Raw genomic sequence first — 24,176 nt, forward strand, 5'->3', positions numbered from 1 at the left:
AGGTTGAAGGTACATAGAATAGAGCAGTGTCTTTCAACCTTTTTTGAGCCTAAGGCACATTTTTTGCGATGAAAAAATCCGGAGGCACACCACCAGCAGAAATTATTAAAAAACTAAACTCAGTTGATAGTAAAAAGTCGTTGTCGCAATTGTTGGATATGACTTTAAACCATAACAAAGCATGCATCAATAGAGCTCTTGTCTCAAAGTCGGTGTACTGTCACCACCTGTCACATCATGCCCTGACTTATTTTGAGTGTTTTGCTGTTTTCTTGTGTGTAGTGTTTTAATTCTTGTCTTGTGCTCCTATTTTGGTGGCTTTTTCTCTTTTTTTTTGGTATTTTCCTGTAGCAGTTTCATGTCTTCCTTTGAGTGATATTTTCAGCATTTACTTTGTTTTAGCAATCAAGAATATTTAAGTTGTTTTTATCCTTCTTTGTGGGGACATTGTTGATTGTCATGTCCGGATGTACTTTGTGGACGCTCTCTGCTCCACACGCTGTCTTTGCTGTCGTCCAGCATTCTGTTTTTGTTTACTTTGCAGCCAGTTCAGTTTTAGTTTCGTTCTGCATAGCCTTCCCTAAGCTTCAATGTCTTTTCTTAGGGGCTCTCACCTTTTGTTTATTTTTTGTTTAAGCATTAGACACCTTTTTACCTGCACACTGCCTCCCGCTGTTTCCGACATCTACAAAGCAATTAGCTACCGGCTGCCACCTACTGACATGGAAGAGTATTACACGGTTACTCTGCCGAGCTCTAGACAGCACAGACACTCAACACATCATTTGTAGACTATAATTACTGGTTTGCAAAAAATATTTTTAACCCAAATTGGTGAAATTAGATTATCTCAGTGGCACAGTGGTTGAAAAACACTGGAATATACCATCATCACAAAGACCACTAATTCAGCGTTCTGGTGAGCACTTATTTTTGTTCAATTATCTTCCACACAAGGAAGACCTGGCCATGAAAATAATGCCTACATTAATCCGGTCCCTGGTGCAAAAAAGGTTGGGGACCACTGGTATTCAGGGTTTGTATTTATATTTACTTTTTACACTGAACTTGCATTTTTCTGATTAATTTCTATTATAGTGTTTGTGGCTTTGGATCATATCCGCTTGGACGTTGTAGCTTTCATCTGCTGCTGGACCAAGCAACAGTTAGTGGGAGTCCTCACATTCAAAATAAATAGCTTCTCTCAAAGATTTATTTTTTTATTCAAATAATGGCATTGCATTAAAAACCATAACATTTGAATAAATGGGGAAAAAAACATTCAAATATTTACAGACAAGTGAAGAGGAAAAAAATAATTTTAGCTTAGATTGAATGGAGACACTTAGAATTTAAGGATTTGTTTTTGAATATGCAAGGAAAAAAGTAGATGCATCATCCTCAAAAAGAAGAAAAAAAGATCATTGGTCTTCAGCGTTGAGGGTGGTGGGCTTCTTGACTGATTTTTGGACTACCCACGGATGAGTGAGAACTCCTTGGATGGGCAGTCTGTGTCCAGGGTTGTGTTTTAGCAGTCGAGAGATCAAATCCTTGGCTCCGGCACTGATTTTGAAATGAGCAGGGTAGGTGTACTCCACCTAAAGAGAAAAGACAGCAACAAGAGTTGATAAAAGGACTGTTTTATGATGTGTTGAAGCTGGTTCAAGTGTGTTCCTGGGGCCTCATGTATGAAACTTGCCAACTTCACATACGCACATTCTACAGGCTTTGGCTCGTATGGGGACACACGGATGGTAGTTCAGACTTTGCAAACAACAATTGAGGCAAGAACACACAATTCACTTTTTCGCCAATTCATATTTGCGAGACGTTCATTTATATAGGGGACCATTTTGACTTTTATCTGTCACAATGTGTTTCTGTGACTGCAGTACATGTGGCCAGTTGGGCAGACAGCTGCAGCTGGGGAGGAATGTCCCCATTTTGTGTCATGTACCGCAAGTAGCTTTCCTGTGTTCTAATAATTGAGTAATCACATAAGTGTCAAAGTCTTTAATATTATTATTTTTTTCTCGGCAAGCATGTTTATTTAAAAGACTGCAAACTAAATATTACATCATTTTCACATGAAACTTATCTGGCTGTGAGCAGGCTACTTACTGTATGAAAACATTTTGTTGTAAGTTACACACATACATACATACATACATATTTATTGGGGGTTCGGTTATACCGGTACTAATTAAAATAGGTTCTGTATTGCCTCTGAAATATACCGTTTTGTTTTTTTGTCCCTGACTTGTCCAGGGTGTACCCCTCCTTCCACCCAAATGCAGCTGGGATAGGCTCCAGCATCCCCCGCGACCCCGAAAGGGACGAGCGGTAGAAAACGGATGGATGGTTCGCCGTCGTTACACTGCTTGTAATACACGCAAAAGCGCATACTAGTCAAAGCACACACACAGAGCACTGACAAGCAGAAAAAGTGTAGAGGAAAAAAATAATAAATTACATAAAAAAATTAATTTAAAAAAGATAGGAAGAACATATTTTGGCTCAAAAAACTAACAATAGTGTTAGCTATAAAAACTGAAGTGCCTTTCTGCAAGCGCCGTTTTAAAACATAGCTTGCGTCTAATGTGAGTCTGTAGTCGGCAGTGTTTTAGCTACTTTTAAATCACTAATCCTTGCCTCCATGGCGGCGGAAAAACTTGATTCTTACAAACATCCCTGCAGGACAAAGAATAGCTAAACATACTTTACGACACACTGTAGGAGGATGCAATAGCTTACCACTAACAGCAAGCTGGCGCTTCTGAATGTATTCAAATGCCAGAAGTGGATATTTTAAGAGACTGTTTCAACTGCAAGTGTTCACAAAGTACAAAGTAGAAGAATTATGATAAACATCTCAAACCTTATGTGTTTACTTATGGTATTTGTGTTTATTTATTCACTGTACTGTTACAGGGAACAAAGAAATGGGATAAAACTGCTATGATATGAAAAGGGGTAGAATTGAATAAGCTCTGCTTCTTCCTACTCGGACATGCTGTAATTTAAAAACTGGAAATGTAATGTAAGCATGTTCGAAATAAACCGAGCTACACTGAAGTTTATTTTAAGCAGACATGAGCGGGAACCAACTAATAGGAACTAGACGCTTGTTCCGGCCAGCACAACCCTCCAGAAGAGTAGCAAACCTTTGACAAGGGGCCTCATGTAACAAGAGTCGTGTGGATTTCCTACTAAAAATAGATATACATTCAAATTCCAGAAAAAAACAGTGTATGCAAGTAAAAATTCAGATGTATGAAAGTGTTCGCACACACAAATCCAAGCACATTTCTTTGTTACATTGCAATCAATATGGAATTGTTCCAAAATGTCTGTGTGGCTTGGCCATGCCCCATTATAAATACGCAAATTATAAATACGCAAATTATGTTGAAAGTAGCTGAGAACGGCACACGCTGCACAATCGGGACTCAGTAGGAGGTGCTTGTTTCCCCTGCTTGAAGCGATCAAAAAGAGGGTTGAAATGTGTGTGCTACAGAAACAATACAGGCTAAAATAAAAAAAATTAAAAAAGGTCAGGCATCAGGAAAAAAGGTGAATAAGATGGAACAGACAAGCATCGAGAAGAGTTGCTGCAATTGTCTTCTCCCTCCCTCACTGGAGTGTGCGTGTCTCTCCCGAGTCCACTGAGTGACTGAGTGAGGCAAAGTGGAACACGGAGGACAACGCCCCAGCCTAGGCCGCTTCATGGAGGGGCGGTACGTACAGCTGTACCTACTCAATCAGCCTGAAGTGCCACCAGCTGTGCGGCCCAGCTACAAACGTTTCTTCACTCTAATAATAATAATAATAATAATGGATTATATTTTATATTATATTTTACATATTGTTAGATACTCAAAGCGCTCACAGAGAAGTGGGAACCCATCATTCATTCACACCTGGGGGTGGTAAGCTACATTTGTAGCCACAGCTGCCCTGGGGTAGACTGACGGAAGAGAGGCTGCCAATTTGCCCCTAGGGCCCCTCCGACCACCACCTATCATTCATTCATCATTCATTCACCAGTGTGAGCGGCACTGGGGGAAAGGGTGAAGTGTCCTGCCCAAAGACACAACGGCAGCGATTAGGATGTCAAGAGGTGGGGAGCGAACCTGCAACCCTCAGGTTTCTGGCACGGCCGCTCTACCCACTACGCCATGCCGCCCCGCCTCATTCAGGTTTGGCTCTCCTCTGTGTCAAGCCAGGGGCATCAGGCAGTAAGCTGAGACATCCACTATTTCCCCATTAATGACATTACTGGCGAAATGTTTACTGAGATTGTGTTTCTCTTATTTTATAGGCATTTAAGGAAGTGTGAATTGGGAAAGATCGAGAACCACGGATGGGAGAGATGTATGGTTGTTAATTGAGACTAAGTTTGATGCTTCCACATCCTGCCCTTCCTAAAAAGACTTGTTCAATAAACGCCCCTTTTCATCTTTCTGCAAACTGTATCCCGTGTCTTGGTGTGAATCAGGTGCTACAATACAAACACAAGGTCAAAAGACAGTGGACACCATTTGAGGAACTATAATATGTAGTTCAGCCCAAAAACTTCATACAGTATACAGTCGTGGTCAAAAGTTTACATATACTTGTAAAGAACATAATGTCATGGCTGTCTTGAGTTTCCAATCATTTCTACAACTTATTTTTTCATCTGACCACAGAACTTTTCTCCAGAAGGTCTTATCACTGTCCATGTGATGTCAGATGAAACAAAATTTGAGCTGTTTGGCCACAATACCCAGCACTATGTTTTAAGGCTGAAACGACGCGTCGACGTAGTCGACGTAGTCGACGTCATCGGTTACGTAAATACGTCGACGCCGTTTTATGTGCGTCGACGCGTCGCATATTTACGTCACGCTACAGTCATGGCGAAGCGCAAAGCAGACGATCAAAGCAGACGATGCGAGCGGTGCGAGCGAGGGGGAAAAAAATCACGGCAAAAGTCGTCAAAAGTGTGGAAGTATTTCAATACACAGCCTAATAATGTTGTATGCACACTGTGTCGAGCGGAAATGGCCTATCATAGCAGCACAACGGCTACGAACGAACATTTGAAAAGAAAACCATCAACTAGTCAATCGTCCGCGTGAGCATACGTTGTCATCATTACACAAAAACATGAATGTGTCATTTGTATCTGCTAGGAGTGTAACGGTACGTGTTTTGTATTGAACCGTTTCGGTACGGGGCTTTCGGTTCGGTACGGGGGTGTACCGAACGAGTTTCTAAGCTAAAGCTAACTTTAGCTGCTAAAGTCTTAACAAGCTGCTTCGCTCCTTCTGCCTCTGTCTCAGCACGCAGCATTGTCCCACCCACACAACCATCTGATTGGTACACACGAAGCATTATCAGCCAATCAGCAGTGCGTATTCAGAGCGCATGTAGTCAGCGCTTCAGCGTGGAGCAGATAGGTGTTTAGCAGGTGAGCATCAGGCAGCGGACTCTCCCCAAATGATAATAAACACCTCCCAGTCACTACTCGTAACATCACTATGAGCCCATTGACCTTCTAGAAACTTAAACTGCAGCTCAGCTCACTCGCAGTCCTGGCTTGAGGTGAAGGCTAATTACCTCTCAGTTCCAGCCACATCGACCCCTTCTGAGCACCTATTTTCAGCTGCTGGGAATATTGTAAACAAGAAAAGAACCAGAGCATGTAGACATGCTAACCTTTCTTCATTACAACTGTTAGTCACTCACTGGAATGAGTAGAATTGGTTATTGTATACTGTTTTGGACTGGATGTTTATTTTGCACATTTTAAAAGCAATACTTAATGTTTACAGTGCTCCAGAATATTTAGATTGGCACTTTTTTGTATTGGATGTTTATCTTTATTTTTGCACATTTTAAGGCAAAATAAGCAATACTTTTACTTTTGAAATGCTTATACTATTGCAGAATATTAAGACTTGCACTGGATGTTGACTTTTATATTTGCACATTAAAAAGCAAATAAGCTACTTTTAATTTTGTTAAAGGTTAAAAGTTTTAAATGTTTACATTGTTACAGAATATTTAGTCATGATGTTGTCAATGTTGACTGAGTGGCCATACTTCTTTTTTTTTGTAAATAAAAGCCAGGCCTTTTGAAAAAACTGGCCTACATTTATTTTTTCATCTTCATTTTGAATTAAAAAAAAAATCTGTAAAAGGAAAAATAATCTATAGATGAATCGAAAAAATAATCTATAGATTAACCGATTAATCGAAAAAAATAATCTATAGATTAATCCATATAAAAATAATCGTTAGCTGCAGCCTTACTATGTTTGGAGGAGAAAAGGGGAGGCTTTTAATCCCAGTAACACCATTCCTACTGTCAAGCACGGTGGTGGTAGTATTATGCTCTGGGCCTGTTTTGCTACCAATGGAACTGGTGCTTTACAGAGAGTAAATGGGACAATGAAAAAGGAGGATTACCTCCAAATTCTTCAGGACAACCTAAAATCATCAGCCCGGAGGATGCGTCTTGGGCACAGTTGGGTGTTCCAACAGGACAATGACCCCCAAACACACGTCAAAAGTGGTAAAGGAATGGCTAAATCAGGCTAGAATTAAGGTTTTAGAATGGCCCCCCCAAATTCCTGACCTAAAAGGTGTGGACAATGCTGAAGAAACAAGTCCATGTCAGAAAACCAAATAATTTAGCTGAACTGCACCAATTTTGTCAAGAGGAGTGGTCAAAATTCAAGCAGAAGCTTGTGGATGGCTACCAAAAGCGCCTTATTGCAGTGAAACTTGCCAAGGGACATGTAAGCAAATATTAACATTGCTGTATGTATACTTTTGACCCAGCAGATTTGGTCACATTTTCAGTAGACTCATAATAAATTCATAAAAGAAGCAAACTTCATGAATGTTTTTTGTGACCAACCAGTATGTGCTCCAATCACTCTATGACAAAAACATAAGAGTTGTAGAAATGATTGGAAACTCAAGACAGCCATGATATTGTTCCTTACAAGTGAATGTAAACTTTTGACCACGACTGTAAGTCATTAATCTACAATGAAAACATTTACAATATGTTGGTTAATAGGTCCATACAAAAGCAATGTTGATGTGTACAGTAAATATACATATTATATTCTTAGTCTGGAGCCCTGACTAAGAATTAATGCTTTGATTTATCAGTGTTTCCCCTTAATGTAATTGTGGTGCACCGTAATGGCATTTTCATTACCGCCACATCTTGAAAATAAGTTTTTGGGGTTTGAAAATATTATATATATATATCTCGTAGCCCCCAGAAGAAATCACACAAAGTCTGATGCTATTTGTAACTTTTAAAACCAATCTTATGATAACGAACGGCACAATTCCAACAGCCTTTCCCTGCCGTGCAAACACTTTAGTCTCAATGACTACGCGCTTCCCCAGACACACAACACTTCCTCATTTTCCACCAATCACCTTTCCGGCATGACAACAAAACTGACATAAAACCCAAACCACATGAACATAAAACATTAACACCAGCTTGTCGTTACAGTATGAATTGTTATATATTATTACTTGGGCACTACTGACAAGTGATGTACTGAAAACTCGACCACCAAAAAAAAAGACTGATAACCGGAAGCCGCGCTGCAGAAACCGGATGTAAGCAAAACTCACGCCATTGTCTGGAATGTTGTCAGCATGTCTGCAATGTTGACATACTTTTAATAAATCCCAGAAATACCCGCGGACAGTCATCTGCAAAAGGTGCAAATATTAAGACGACAGTGGTGGCTTCTCAGGAGAGAAAGTTACTGGAGCAAAAGCGCAAAGCAAGTGGGATGTCATGATCGCAGCAGTTTGCCACTTTCATCAGGACATCGAGAGACAGAAGTAGTCTCTAAACACGAGTACATTTTATAACATCAGAAAAAGATGCTAGATTTGTTGGTAGTTTTTTTTTTAACTTATTAAAAGTCTCTAGGCACTTGAATTCTCAAAGTACATTACCACACCCCCACCGGTAACTTGGCAATTTAGGGGAAAACTTGTTTATAGCTGTGGATTTCAAAAATAACTTAATGCATGAATAATTTACTTTGCCAAAAAATTCCATTGTCATTTGTCACGGCTAATAATGCCTTACCCTGGATATCCTGCGATAAGTTTCTTCATGAGATTTGGTTTCAAATGGTGGTTTCCCAACCAGGAACTCGTAGCAAAGCACACCGAGACTCCACAGGTCAACCTTCTCGTCATGAGTTCTTCCTTCAATCATTTCTGGGGGCAAATAGTCCAGTGTTCCACATAAAGTTGACCTCCTGCACAAAGAGGGACACAGTTAAGTGTGTTTCCATAAGAATGAAAGACTGAGTAAAATAAATAAAGTAAATACCTTGAGGAAGGCGTGTGAACAGACCAGCCAAAGTCAGCAATCTTCAGCTCTCCGTTGGACCCTAGTAGGAGGTTCTCAGGTTTGATGTCCCTGTGGATCACCTTCTTGGAGTGACAGTAGTTGAGGGCGTCCGCCAGCTCCATGATGTACTAAATCATGCAGCACATGGAACACCGTAAAGGACATGGATGCTTTTCCCCCCCCATGGTTGGGATTTATAGGGACAACCCGCCATCATAATTGCTTGGAGTGTGAAACGAGGCAAGTAAACTTACTGTCGCACTTTGCACTTCAGGAAAATTTCCACAGCGCTGCAGCTCACTGAAGAGTTCGCCTTTGGGCGCGTACTCCAGTATAAGATACACACGGGATTCGTCATGGAAGTAACCATACAGTCGCAGGATATTAGCGTGCCTGCAGTGGAGTATTCAGAGAAAGCATGTTGAACTAAAACAAAACATTGTGTTGGTACATTAAGTACACAGTGAAAATCAATTTTTTAAGCAGAAATATGAAAGACGCAATTGGTGCAAAGGACCACCAGCCATCATGTCTTGCAGGAAGACATGATAGAATATACTGTATGTACTACAAAACCCAAAAGCGGTGAAGTGGGCACGTTGTGTAAATAAAAACAGAATACAATGATTTGCAAATCCTTTTCAACTTATATTCAATTGAATAGACTGCAAAGACAAGATATTTAATTTTCCAAATGAGAAACGTATTTGTTTTTCTTTGCAAATAATCATGAACTTAGAATTTAATGGCAGCAACACATTGCAAACAAATTGTCACAGGGGTATTTTTACCACTGTGTTACATGGCCTTTTTTTTTAACAACACTCAGTAAATGTTTGGGAACTGAGAAGACACATTTTTGAAGTGGAATTATTTCCTATTCTTGCTTGATGTACAGCTTAAGTTGTTCAGCAGTCTCCCTTGTGCTATTTTAGGCTTCATAATGTGCCACACATTTTCAATGGGAAACAGGTCTGGACTACAGGCAGGCCAGTCTAGTACCCGCACTCTTACTATGAAACCACGCTGTTGTAACACGTGGCTTGGCATGGTCTTGCTGAAATAAGCAGGGGCATCCATGATAACGTTGCTTGGATGGCAACATATGTTACTCCAAAAACTGTATGTACCTTTCAGCATTAATGGTGCCTTCACAGATGTGTAAGTTACCCATGCCTTGGGCACGAATACACCCCCATACCATCACAGATGCTGGCTTTTCACCTGTTCCCAATTAGCCTGTTCACCTGTGGGATGTTCCAAATAAGTGTTTGATGAGCATTCCTCAACTTTCTTGTCTTTTTTGCCACTTGTGCCAGCTTTTTTGAAACATGTTGCAGGCATTAAATTCCAAACGAGCTAATATTTGCAAAAAAAAAAATAAAGTTTTCCAGTTCGAACTTTAAGTATCTTGTCTTTGCAGTCTATTCAATTGAATATAAGTTGAAAAGGATTTGCAAATCATTGTATTATGTTTTTATTTACCATTACACAACTTGCCAACTTCACTGGTTCTGGGTTTTGTACATATCTTAAAAAGTAGGGCTGGACAATTAATCAAATTTTGATCTTGATTTTGGCTTCTCACAATCAAAAAAATAAAACGAAAAAACGATGGGCTGTGCATGCAAATTCCTAAACGCATGTAGTTAATGATTTATTCTGCGGGAGTGTCTGCTTTTTGGCAGACACTTGCCCTTTTAATATCGTAACCCAACCACGACGATATCAAGACATGTTTACCACCGCGATATCTTCAATATTGTTACATTCCTACTTAAGAGCAGGGAGTGGAACAGTGGACCAGTGTGCAGCCTGCAGACCAGCTGGGAACATGACAAACAGCATATTTGCTTTCCTGACCTCGAAAAAGCATTTGACAGGGTGCCTAGAAACAAAATGCGGTGGGTAATTGAGGAATCGGGGTCCAGTACTTACACCAACCAAAGCAGCACTGTTTTGAGAGGCACAAGGCACTTAATCAATACTGGTGTCAGACAGGGTAGTGTAATCTCAACCCTTCTGTTCATCCTTTACCTGAGCCAAAGCATACTCAAAGTAGACATAAGACTATAAAGCCAAACCATCTTGATATGGAGATGATACAGCACAAATGGGAGTGTGTCTTTTAAAACTCCAAGCCATCATGGACTAGTTCATCAAGGAACTTCCTGCAGCAAGCCTCAAATTAAGCGACAGTAAAAAAGAATACATGAAAGTGGGTAAGCAGCCAGAAGATGGTGATATTCCCATCAATGGACATGTATTTAGCCATACAAAAACCTTCACTTACTTGGGCAGCAAACTGTCCAATTATTGGAAGTGGAAATAATAGGATTAGTAAATGTACAAAGAACCATATTGCCTTAAAACCCCTCCTGAAAGAAAGGTCAAATCCCAAAGATGTTAGGGTGTGTACTGTATATACACTACCATTCTAAGGCCAGTACTACCAAGTAGGGCTGGGCGATATATCGAGTTTGTAAGATGTATCGATATATTTTTTAACAGGATATAAATTAAGAAAATATCGTAATATTTATATAATTTATTTCACGTTAAAATGACCAAATGCCGCTTATTTGTTGTGTTCCTTGATTCTCACCCGTTCCCCACTCCCTCTCATGGGCTACCAAACCCCTCCCCTTCCTCCTTCCAAGACATATTTGCACATATAAGAACATCCAAAATTGATTGGTTGTTTACAATGATGAGTCACGATTGGTTGAGATTAAGGCAAAACATTAGAGACAGGCCAATGAGAGGCAAGATAGGGTGGGTCATGGAACCAGGAAGGGAAATCACAACAGACATCCCAAATGACAACGAGAGAGAGTCGTAGAAGAGAAGAGCGATTTATATATTACAAAAACTAGTGGAAGATGGCAGAAGGATTCTCTTCCTTAGATTTTTATTTTAGCGATGTAGACGACATCCAGGAAACCCACAATGCGTCTACTTGGCCAAATTTGGACAAATGTATGTGTGATCTCGGCTTTCAAACAAACATAAACCTAAATGACGCCTCGGGACAGAATTCTCAACGCGCTGCGGTATCACTTGTTTGTTATTGTTTTGCTTGAAGATAGCCAGGTTGTAGTGGGTGAGTGTTTGAATGAGCAACTAATGAAATATGTGTTGAGAATGTATGCTGTGTCAAAGTAAACTCAAAGCCGATGCATGCATCAGACTGTTGGCTCAAACCCAAATCAAAAAAACAAAAACAAAACCGCGTCACTTAAATGTTTTGCAATTTCTTTTAATTTCAAAACTAAGGTTCAATACCGAGCGGTTGAAAACAATTCCTGCTGGCGTCTCTTGTGTGCAGCTCGCGCACCTGTGTCAGATTGATTATCAACGCAACAGCCTCCATTGATTGCGTCACCGCTCAAAACCAACAAAAATGCAACATTTGTAGTTTCTCTTTAGATGGCTCCAACAGTATGCATCTGGATAAAACATTCATTTGAGTTGTAAGCCCAAATCAAAACTGTTCTCGTGTTGCCTATTTCGCACGAGAAATGCTGCCAAAAATGTATGCCGAAGTGAGGAAGATCATGGCCGCACAATGAAGTTAAGTCACTTACCAGAACCGTACGTGTGTGACAGTCCATTACATAGTCGACTGGGAATTAAAAAGTGCCTGCCTACAAATGTATTTTTTATCTGAGTTTGATACATATTATATGCACAGCTCTGCTATTTATTTTACATATAAATAAATATATTTTCTATTTTATTTAAGTTATGTAATTATGTGCTACTTAAAGGCCTACTGAAACCCACTACTACAGACCACGCAGTCTGATAGTTTATATATCAATGATGAAATTTTAACATTGCAACATGCCAATACGGCCGGGTTAACTTATAAAGTGCAATTTTAAATTTCCCGGCAAACTTCCGGTTGAAAAGGTTTCGATATGATGACGTTTGCGCGTGACGTCACGACGGCAACGGAAGTATTCGTACCCAATGTGTCACCATACAAACTGCTCTGTTTTCATCGAACAATTCCACAGTATTCGGGACATCTGTGTTGGTGAATCTTTTGCAATTTGTTTGATGGACAATGGAGACTGCAAATAAGAAAGTTGTAGGTGCGATCGGTGTATTAGCAGCGGACTACAGCAACACAATCAGGAGGTTGTGTTGTGTTTGAGCTGGATAGCAGACGCACTACCGTGAGTACAGCTTTGGCTTCCAAACATTTGATCGCTTGCCCGTACGTGCGTGTCGCTATGTGCATGTCATGTACGTAACTTTGGGGAAATATGTTTCTTGCCGACTCTGATGAAGGCCGGGGTGTCGTCGAAAGCTACAACGCCCGCCGCCGCTCCGTAGTTAGCTTCAATTGTTAAGCTTCGCCAAGCTGGAAATTAACCGTGTATTTACATGTTCATGGTTTAATAGTATTGTTGATCTTCTGTCTATCCTTCCAGTCAGGGTTTTTTTTTTATGTTGTTTCTATCTGCATTTGAGACTGATGCTATCACGTTAGCTACGTAGCTAAGTTAGTTAGCTTCAATTGTTAAGCTTCGCCAAGCTGGAAATTATTAACAGTGTATTTACATGTTCATGGTTTAATAGTATTGTTGATCTTCTGTCTATCCTTCCAGTCAGGGTTTTTTTTAAATTTTGTTTCTATCTGCATTTGAGACCGATGCTATCACGTTAGCTCCGTAGCTAAAGTGCGTCAACGATGTATTGTCGTGGAGATAAAAGTCACTGTGAATGTCCATTTCGCGTTCTCGACTCTCATTTTCAAGAGGATATAGTATCCGAGGTGGTTTAAAATATAAATCCGTGATCCACAATAGAAAAAGGAGAGTGTGGAATCCAATGACACCTTGTACCTAAGTTACGGTCAGAGTGAAAAAAGATACACCCTGCACTGCCTCTAGTCCTTCGCTCTAACGTACCTCATCCACGAATCTTTCATCCTCGCTCAAATTAATGGGGTGATAGTCGCTTTCTCGGTCCGAATCTCTCTCGCTCCATTGTAAACAACGGGGAATTGTGAGGAATCTTACCTCCTGTGACGTCACGCTACTTCCGGTATAGGCAAGGCTTTTTTTATCAGCGACCAAAAGTTGCGAACTTTATCGTCGTTCTATACTAAATCCTTTCAGCAAAAATATGGCAATATCGCGAAATGATCAAGTATGACACATAGAATGGATCTGCTATCCCCGTTTAAATAAAAAAATTCATTTCAGTAGGCCTTTAAACAGTTTTTCTCTGCTGTTAATACCCATCTTGACTAACTCTCAGTGAGATGGCTCGCAGCAGTCACCCAAATTTTAGAACTGTCTGCATCACTTTATTTATAACAAAGATTGACATTTACTTAACGATTTTATAATCGTCCATGTTCGAATTGTGATGCATCTAAAAATGTATCATTTCCCCCACCTCTACTATGTAGTGTACTTCATTCACATTATTAATAATAATATTTTTTGTACAGACGTCACTCATGCACTAAATTAGTCTGATTCCTCAAACAGTTTGGCTCTACAGTTGTGTTCAAAATAATAGCAGTCCCACATCACTAGCAAGATAAATCACTGTTTTTGTTAGAATTTCAACTTCTACACTGCAAGTAAGTTTCTAGAATGTTTAGTAAAGGTATAGAAAACCAACAGACCCAACAGGAATGATGTGCATGCTGCTGATTCTGTTAAACTGAATCATTTACTGAAAGGGGCGTGTTCAAAAAAATAGCAGTGCTGCGTTCCATAAGTGACATCATTGATTATGTGTAAAAAAAAATATGTTAAACAAGTGGCCCTTATTTTAGGATCAAGGCAACTGAAGCTGCATGTGCTGGCTGTGCATTTGTCCTTGGAAAAAAAAGAGTAAAATGGGTCGTTGAAGACACTGTTCAGAAGAAGAGCGTTCTTTGATTAAGAATTTAATAAAAGAGGGGAAAACCTATAAAGAAGTGCAGAAAATGATAGGCTGTTCAGATAAAATGATATCAAATGCTTTAAAATGGCAGCCAAAACCAAAAAGGCGAGGAAGAAAAAGAAAAACGACTATTGGAATGGATCGGAGAATAACCAAAATGGCAAAGGCTCAGCCAATGATCAGCTCCAGGAGGATGAAAGAAGATCTAAGATGGCCTGTGAGTACCGGTACTGTAACAATCAGACCACGTCTATGTGAAGCCAAGCTACCAGCAAGAAGCCCCCGCAAAGTCCCATTGTTAAAAAAAAGACATGTGCTGAAGTGGTTACAATTTGCCAAAGAACACATTGACTGGCCTAAAGAGAAATGGCGTAATATTTGGGAGAAGATTGTTCTTTTTGAGTCTAAGGGCCACAGACAGTTTGTCAGACGTCCTGCAAACACTGAATTCAAGCACCAGTACACAGTGAAGACGGTGAAGCATGGTGGTGCAAGCATCATGATATGGGGATGTTTCTCGTACTATGGTGTTGGTCCTATTTATCGCATACCAGGGATCATGGATCAGTTTGAGTACACCAGAATACTGGAAGAAGTCATGTTGCTGTATGCTGAAGAGGAAATGCCCTTGAAATGGGTGTTTCAACAAGACAATGACCCCAAACACACCAGCAAGCGAGTAAAATCATGGTTCCAGACAAACAGAGTTCAAGTAATGGAGTGGCCAGCACAATCCCTGAACCTTAATCCCATTGAAAACTTGTGGGCTGACAAAGAATGCTGTTCATGAGGCAAAACCAAAAACTGCAGAGGAATTGTGGAACGTAGTACAATTGTCCTGGGCTGGAATACCTGTCGACTCCATGTGCCACAGATGTGAAACAGTTATCAGAAACCGTGGTTATGCAACTAAATTATAGTTAATAATTCTAAGGAAAGTTGAATCTGCAAGCCTTTCTTAGTTTATACAGTACATTTGAGTTTTATAAAGAAAGATGTCAACACTGCTATTTTTTTGTTTTATATTTCTTGACTTTCTGTAAAATATTGTCAAATTGAATTACTTTTTTCCAATTTTCTGGCTTTGAAATAGAATGTGCCGTCTCCCCAATGCATTTGTGTTCATTAAAATACAATTTATTTGAAGAATTTTGAGGTTTACACACCTTTTTAAACACACTGCTATTATTATGAACATAACTGTACATAAGCATTCTACAACCCATGGGTTCAAATGCCTAACTTAATGCATGGACACAGTGTTTAAGCAGTGCCGTCACCTAGATTGAGGGCTTGTGTATTGTTGACGAATGAAAAAAAGTTAGGTAATGTTCTCCCTTCCTCTCATGCCCCCTACCCGCCCACATGGGTACTGACCTAAGGTGAGACTGGATTTCCACCTCTCTCCTTAACTGGTGTTCCACACCCGCCTTTTCCAACTGCTTCTTGAAGAGCACCTTCAGGGCCAGGATGAACTTAGTCTCTCGCTCTCTGGCCAGGTAGACGTTGCCAAATTTACCCTTGCCTAGCGGGCGACCGATTTCAAAGTTTTCCAGGCTCCACGGCTTCCTAGTTGGTGTAAGGGAAAAAACTGTCAACAATGATAGCCTAGGTAAATAGAATGTGCAAGATTTGAAAACACATACTTTGATGAAGTTATGCCTGCAGATTCTTTCTTGCTTGGTTTGTCTTAACAACAATAGCACATTATTTTAGCACCACCAACCTACATGCACACAACAATGATAAATTTAGAGTGACCATACTCTGTTGCAGCTGAGGTTTGGCCGATCCGATTGCTGATTTAGACAACCCTGTGGCAGGTTTCGTCACTGCTGGGTTCACTATGGGCTCCTTTTTCTTATGTTGGGTGGACTGAAAAATAGGTTTGGGCTGGTCTGCAGAATTTGTGGTTGCAGGGTTGACATTCTGATCAGCAGAAGAAGGCTGCTTGTAGGCAACTGAGACATGGGATGCTGATTTTTGGCGAGTCATCTGCTGCACAATGCGCTGAGGTCCATTTGATACACCCAGGACCCGTGTTTGTTCAGATGGAGGTACCAAAACCTTCGGCGCCAACTGGGATCGGCGGGAGACAGGGATTCGCTGTGGTCCAGCATCGCCTAGCTGTAATTACAGGAAACTACAATATTCATCAAATACATACTTAACCCCACACTAAGAAGTCCAACATTGCCTATCATGACCTTAATACCTAAATTGTGGAACCAACCAGACGTAACGAATTGACGGGACTGCGTCTTCATACCTTTGTACTTCTATGCAGCGTGTAAAGAAATGTGAGCAGACATATTTAAAAACAACCCAAAGGTTCTGTTGACTTCGGCACCGGGTATAAAGCCCAGATTTAAATTTGATAGTAATTTTAAGATGGACTGTCAAATTGGCACAGCGGGGAAGTCCAGATTTTTCCACTGACAAGAGCTGAAGTGAATGAGATGAAATGGGGAGATGCTCGCCATTTCCACTCGAATTAGCCGACGGGTACCACTGGCTTATACAGCGTTGAATAGGTCCAGCAAATTGTGAGTTCAAATATTTAATTTTTTCACTTTAAATATGTTTTTGCAATTTTTATTTTGACAGTACCACATAGGATATGTTTTGGTTTTTTTATTAAATCAACATAAAAAACACAAGATACACTTACAGTTAGTGCACCAACCCAAAAACCCTACCTCCCCCATTTGGTTGTTTCCTTCTGTTATTAATATTCTGGTTCCTACAATATATATCAATGCAGTCTACCAGGGATAGTCCGTGAAGCACACATGATTGTGTGTGCTGCTGGTCCACTAAAAGTGCTAACCTTTAACAGTTAATTTTACTCATTTTCATGAATTACCATTTTTTATGTACCGTAACTGTTTTTATTTTAGTTTCTTTTTTGTTCAAGAATATTTTTTCTTCTTTTTTTTAATAAATAAAAAGGACATTATCTTCACCAGACCAGGTTGTCAATTAAATTAGATTGTTTAAAAGGATTTTACCAGGTCCAGTCCAGATTATGTCCAGGTCGGGCTGAGCAACACACACCTTCGTTTATGTACACTCAAATTAGGGAACACAACAACAGATTGCATATAATCTATAAACAAAATTACATTTTCAAAATAAGCATTTGAGAAACTCCCATCTATTTGCATGTTTTTTGGCATCATTATCAGTTTCAACCATATAACTTTCTAAAGTTAAAAAATGCTGAATACATTTTTTTTTTAAAGTAATGCTAAGTGAAGATCTATTTTTGGCCTTAAAAATAAACCTTTTACCGAGTACTATGATTAGATTGACTAAATCATGACTGTCAATGAACTCTCCTAAAATAACAGAAACCACATCAAGCTTCATAAACAAACCAATGCTTAAACACATTTTCTTCCCGGCAAGAAATCTACGTTCAAAGAACTCCGGCTTATTAGTGATTCCCAGAGCCCAAACAAAGTCTGCGGGCTATAGAGCGTTTTCTATTGGGGCGCCAGTACTTTGGAATGCCCTCCCGGTAACAGTTAGAGATGCTACCTCAGTAGAAGCATTTAAGTCCCATCTTAAAACTCATTTGTATACTCTAGCCTTTAAATAGACCCCCCTTTTAGACCAGTTAATCTGCCGTTTCTTTTCTGCTCTGCCCCCCTCTCCTTTGTGGAGGGGGGCGGCACAGGTTCGGTGGCCACGAATGAAGCGCTGGGTGTCCAAAGTTGGGACCCGGGGTGGACCGCTTGTCTGTGCATCGATTGGGGACGTCTCTGCGCTGACCTGTCTCCGCACGGGATGGTCTCCTGCTGGCCCCACTATGGACTGGACTCTCACTATTATGTCAGATCCACTATGGACTGGACACAATATTATGCTAGATCCACTCGACGTCCATTGCACCGGTCGCCCAGGGGCGAGGTCCCACATCGGCAGTCCTCTCCAAGGTTTCTCATTGTCCCATTGGGTTGAGTTTTTCCTTGCCCTGGTGTGGGATCTGAGCCGAGGATGTTGTTGTGGCTTGTGCAGCCCTTTGAGACACTCGTGATTTAGGGCTATATAAGTAAACATTGATTGATTGATTGATTGATTATCGATGTGTCTAGTGGGAGAGGTGAAAGTTAAGTCGGAGAAAATGCAAAGCCTTACCTTCATGTCATGCCTCTGGCTCTTCCGCTCGCTCGGAATTGTGATCTTAGCAGCAGTCTCCATTAGTCTAAAACACAGAAAAATTGAGTCATTACAGTTTACGTCCATTTTTAACTCAATGTCTTGTCTATGGAATTTACTCTGGCCTCCAGTCTGTTATGGGTAACTGTTAGCACTGTTAGCTTGTGTTCCAGGCCAAATACTAGCGTTGAAGAGAACACTTTCGAACAACACTCCATGCATAGTGTAATGTATTTTGTAACGTCCATCCATCCATTTTTTTACCGCTTGTCCCTTTCGGGGTGGCGCTGGAGCCTATATCAGCTGCATTCGGGCGGAAGTCGGGGTACACCCTGGACAAGTTGCGACCTCATCGCAGGGCCAACACGGATAGACAGACAACATTACGTTACTTACCTAAATACAATATTGCACAGTGGCAGCAAGGAACCACTCAGGAAAAGCTCGTCACGTAAGGCAAAGCTAGTTAGCTTCGCTAGGCCAGCTAGCAGCTATAGTTTAAAAATGTTTACCGCCGCCTCGCTAAGTAAAAAAAAAAAAAAAGACACTCTTTCGCAAAGTCCTATACGATCTTTGAAATGTTAAAATCAAAATACAACTAGCCTACGTCGGGTATTCGTTATATGTAATTTATATTCCCTAGAGAAGTCGGAAACAACACTCCAAACGTCGCCAATTGTGTAATTTCAAACGTCCCCCGCTTCGAACCTTTAAAGTCGGGACGCGCTGCAATTGGCTGAAATGGTGCAGAGACACGTTCGCCATTGGCTGGCAACTTTGTGAAACGTGACGTCAGAATTGTTTCCCCCACAAACTCTAAATCTATCTATTAAACATAATGTTTCTCTCCGTCTTCTTTTAATACATACATAACAGAAAAGTATTTTGCACAAACTAAAATATGTCTCTTACACAATCGGCCCACTTCCTGTGCACGCTGTCAGCTTTGTCGCCATCTTACGGCAGTCTCGGTCATATCATAGACGACATCATATAAACTACTGCCTACTGGCGCTGACGAGACACGGGGCCGCCATCTTGGAGTGGTAATCCGCTCCACTCAGTGCAATTAATTTGGCAGGAGCAATGAACTGTTAGCGCATTTAATTCATTTTACCTCACTGAATACCACCGCTTTTTTGTCATACGTGTAGCTATGATAAAGGACATATGTTTTGGCGTGTTTTATTATTCACAGTGTTCTTAACAGCAATAAAATATTCTTATATGCTATAAGTGACCAGACGTTCGAGATCCATACTGGGAATATAATCCCAGAGAGGGGGGAAAAACGTTCAGCAATTTTTAGGTTCAAGAAACAATATGATTAGGTTTTATATACATGCGTAAATCCTACATAAACGATGTCCCGGCCTAAGATATCTAGGGACCTATAGACTGTATCTCTGTTGCTGCAGCAGCAGAGAGTTTATTCTGTCTTGACCCTTTGTATTGATATTTTGTATTACATTCTGCCCTTAAATGATAATGTTTACAGTGATTGTTTTATATGTATTTTTTATGTATGTCGCTTTGGATAAAAGCGTCTGCCAAATACTTAAGCATAAATATATGTAAACACTTGAAAGTCTTTATATCAGCTAAAACCACCAATCTGTTTCACTGGATTTAGAATAAAACCAAATTCTGTTTTACCCAACAATGTTAGTGTTTGAATATTGTTACTTGAAGACTTATTCCTGGTTAAAATTTGTTAAGAAAGTATTGTCTTATACTTTGCCTAAAATGAGAACGCATCATAATCAGTGGTGGCTGGTAAATTTTGTTTTAGGTGGGGCTGAAAGTTTGTAAACCACACCCCTGTAGGGGGGTCATCCTCCCCCAGAAGATTTCTTTGTGATTTTCACATACAAATGAAGCATTCTGGTGCATTCTGAGAAAATAACGAAGACAAAATAGAACATTTCATAGGTTTGCAGAGAACTATATACAATATGCACACTGAAGGCATGATGCCACCATAGGTTTGCAGAGAACTATATACAATATGCACACACTCTTCACAAAATACAACCAATAGTACGTTAATGTTAAATCTTACTTGTGAAAAGTAATCCCCTGATTCCTATTTTCAACAGTCCGCTCATTTGAACAGGAAATCGCAAACACCAGCCCGGCATCTTTGTTTTCTACCTGTCAACTGTCAGTTTAGGCTGCTCACCGGCTTCCTCTTCACCACTTCAAGATGGCGGCCCAATTTCTCGCGTCACAGCAGCCAATGCTGCGTCCACTTATAAGATGTCTATGAGTATATTCTTCTTCTTCTTCTTCTTCTTTGGTTTAATGGCGGTTGGCAAGCAACATTCTGGTGTGCATTACCGCCCTTTTGATATGGAGTGTGGACCGAGATGGAACCCTACTCATAATTATTTTATTTGAGTTGAGTTGAGTTTGAGTTTATTTCAAACATGCATGCATACAACATGATACATCACAATTTCTAGTTCCTCTATTCAACATGTTCGAAAAGGAGTAGGAAGAAGCAGAGCTTATTTAATCCTACACCATTTCCTTTACATAGCAGTTGCTAAAACTTTTGTTCACTTCCTGTTCTCAATGTATTCACAATGTACTCCATAAGTAATAACAATAAAAATAAATACATAATAATTGGCGAAGTAAGTTATATTTCATATAGTGAGATGAGTAAGATTATCTTGAAAATGGATGGATGAGATAAATTCAAAATGTCATGGTTCTTCTTTTTTGTCCTTTGTAAACACTTTAAGTTTGAAGATTTTCTTGAAGTGGATCATATTAGTACATTGTTTGATTTCTTTGCTTAATCCATTCCATCATTTAATTCCACATACTGATTTACTGAAGGTCTTAAGTGTTGTACGTGCGTACAAATGTTTTAAATTATATTTTTCTATAAAATTATATTTCTCCTCTTTTGTTGAGAAGAATTGTTGTATATTCTTGGGTAGCAGATTATAGTTTGCTTTGTGTATAATTTTAGCTTTTTGCAGGCGTCTTGCACTGTAAGTGAACGGGCACATACAGTTGATAGATAATTGCCAAAACCAATCAGATTCACAAATAAACTCAAACTCAAACTCAAGTTGTTGTCAGTAAGGCCTTCTAGCTGGCCTTATGCTGTGATTGGATACTCACTAGGGAGTCCCAAGTGAGTATCCAATCACAAGTTGCGAAAACAGGAAGTGGCACCGGAGCCATACAAGCCATAGAAAGCCACAGACAACTCACTGGTACAATAACCACGAAGATAAAGTGTTTGTCTTACACTTAGTAATCCACTGTGGACAGACAAGGCCAAGCATTGATTGATTGATTGAAACTTTTATTAGTAGATTGCACAGTACAGTACATTTTCCGTACAATTGACCACTAAATGGTAACACCCGAATACGTTTTTCAACTTGTTTAAGTCGGGGTCCACGTTAATCAATTCATGGTACAAATATATACTTTCAGCATAATACAGTCATCACACAAGTTAATCATTGGAGTATATACATTGAATTATTTACATTATTTACAATCCAGGGGGTGGGATGTGGAGGGGGTTGGGGCTGGGGGGTTAGGTTTGGTTGATATCAGCACTTCAGTCATCAACAATTATATCATCTGAGAAATGGACATTAGAACAGTGTAGGTCTCACTTCGTAGGATATGTACAGCGAGCAGTGAACATACTGAGCTCAGAAAGCATAAGAACAAGTATATACATTTGATTATTTACATTTGATTATTCACAATCCGGAGAGGTGGGATGTGGTGGGGGGAGGGAGTTAGGTTAGGGTTGTAGCTGCCTGGAGGTGTTCTTTTAGTGCGGTTTTGAAGGAGGATAGAGATGCACTTTCTTTTACACCTGTTGGGAGTGCATTCCATATTGATGTGGCATAGAAAGAGAATGAGTTAAGACCTTTGTTAGATCGGAATCTGGGTTTCACGTGGTTTGTGGAGCTCCCCCTGGTGTTGTGGTTATGGCGGTCATTTACGTTATGGAAGTAGTTTGACATGTACTTCGGTATCAGGGAGGTGTAGCGGATTTTATAGACTAGGTTCAGTGCAAGTTGTTTTACTCTGTCCTCCACCCTGAGCCAGCCCACTTTGGAGAAGTGGGTAGGAGTGAGATGTGATCTGGGGTGGAGGTCTAGAAGTAACCTGACTAGCTTGTTCTGGGATGTTTGGAGTCTAGATTTGAGGGTTTTGGAGGTTCTGGGGTTACCAGGAGGTGCGTGCGTAATCGAAAAAGAGTTGAATGAGAGTTCCCGCCAGAATCTTCATGGTGCTTTTGTTGACCAGAGAGGAGATTCTTTAGAGAAATCTTGTTCGTTGGTTGAACATTTTGATTACCTTGGTTGCCATTTTATCACAGGAAAGATTAGCCTCTAGAATGAAACCTAGGTAGGTGACCTCATCTTTCCTGGTGATAAAAATGTCGCCCACTTTAATAGTGAAGTCACTGACTTTCTTAAGGTTGATTTGGGACCCAAATAGGATGGATTCCGTTTTTCCCAAGTGTATGGATAGCTTATTGTCAGCGAGCCATGTGCAAATTCTATAGAGTTCGGCACTGAGGATTTTTTCCACCAGTGACTTGTCCTTGCCGGATACCAGCAGGGCCGAGTCATCCGCAAACAGGAACAATTCACAGTCGCATGCTGATGACATGTCATTTACGTATATTAGGAACAGTAAAGGCCCTAATATACTGCCTTGGGGGACTCCACAGCTTACAAACATTTGGGGGGGGGGGGGCGTTCACCTCTACCACCTGTTTCCTCCCCTCCAAGTAAGATTGCATCCAGCTCAATGAGGTTTTATCAAATCCGATTGCTTTGCGCTTATCCAACAGTATAGCGTGGTTGACTGTGTCAAAGGCCTTCTGAAGGTCCAGCATGACCATGCCGCAGTATTTGCCCGCGTCCACCTCATATTTGATGTGGTCGGTCAGATAGAGAAGGCATGTGTCAGTGGAGTGGTTAGTTCTGAAGCCGGATTGGAATTTGTACATGAGTTTTTTAGTGGCAAAGTATCTATCGACCTGTTCATAAACTATTTTTTCCATTACTTTCGAAATGGAACTGAGAATAGAAACAGGGCGGTAGTTATCAGGTTCTAATTTGCTTCCTTTTTTTAAAAAGGGGAGTTACTCTCATACTTGCCAACCCTCCCGAATTTTCCGGGAGACTCCCGAAATTCAGCGTCTCTCCCGAAAACCTCCCGGGACAAAAATTGTCCCGAAGATCTCCCGATTTTCAGCCGGAGCTGGAGGCCACGCCCCCTCCAGCTCCATGCGGACCTGAGTGAGGACAGCCTTTTTTCACGTCCGCTTTCCCACGATATAAACAGCGTGCCTGCCCAATCACGTTATTCCATACGAGGCGTCCGGCATACCGCCGATGAGCATGGTGCAAATGGAGAAGATCTTCTCTGCGTCCGTGTTGGCGCACACGTTGCCAAAGCCGACGCTGGTCAGGCTGCTGAGGGTGAAGTAGAGGGCGGCGATGTACGGGCCGCCGACCGTGTTGTTGACGTAGGGCATCTCCAGGCGTTTGCCCAGCTCATGGAGCCATCCTTGGGGCAGAGACGGGAGGACAACAGGGCCACAAGAGATAAATTGTATTATTATGTTTATCTTACCTAAAAATAAATATATTTATTTTTAATTTTTTTAAAAACTAAATACATTTTTACTATGTTTTGCTAAAAACAT

At 40.5% G+C, this 24,176-nt stretch overlaps 1 protein-coding gene across 2 annotated transcripts; it reads right to left on the minus strand.

The window, feature by feature from the left end:
* Positions 1-1,206: 1,206 nt before the first annotated feature.
* Positions 1,207-19,165, minus strand: LOC133643058 (aurora kinase C-like). Of its 2 annotated transcripts, none has more exons than XM_062037467.1 (9): positions 18,866-19,165; positions 18,449-18,515; positions 16,072-16,432; positions 15,952-15,994; positions 15,683-15,874; positions 8,647-8,785; positions 8,372-8,520; positions 8,123-8,297; positions 1,207-1,598 (listed from the first exon to the last, which is right to left on the minus strand). In XM_062037467.1, exons 2-9 carry the CDS (start codon positions 18,509-18,511, stop codon positions 1,422-1,424), a joined length of 1,299 nt encoding a protein of 432 aa, XP_061893451.1. In that variant the 5' UTR covers positions 18,512-18,515; positions 18,866-19,165; the 3' UTR covers positions 1,207-1,421. The 2 variants fall into 2 exon arrangements, with proteins under 2 accessions (XP_061893451.1, XP_061893452.1); XM_062037468.1 differs by having other exon boundaries at positions 16,072-16,448; positions 18,866-19,163.
* Positions 19,166-24,176: the final 5,011 nt, after the last annotated feature.

Source organism: Entelurus aequoreus, linkage group LG26 (genome assembly GCF_033978785.1).
Source record: "Entelurus aequoreus isolate RoL-2023_Sb linkage group LG26, RoL_Eaeq_v1.1, whole genome shotgun sequence".
Lineage (NCBI taxonomy): Eukaryota > Metazoa > Chordata > Actinopteri > Syngnathiformes > Syngnathidae > Entelurus > Entelurus aequoreus.

What these genes read in the sequence shown, in the direction of transcription:
- LOC133643058 (XM_062037467.1), bottom strand. Translation starts at nt 18,511, where the DNA reads ATGGAGACTGCTGCTAAGATCACAATTCCGAGCGAGCGGAAGAGCCAG. An exon ending in GCAGGCATAACTTCATCAAA is followed by an intron (nt 15,875 to 15,951) that starts GTATGTGTTTTC and finishes TACACCAACTAG; the next exon opens with GAAGCCGTGGAGCCTGGAAA. An exon ending in GAAATCCAGTCTCACCTTAG is followed by an intron (nt 8,786 to 15,682) that starts GTCAGTACCCAT and finishes ACTCCACTGCAG; the next exon opens with GCACGCTAATATCCTGCGAC.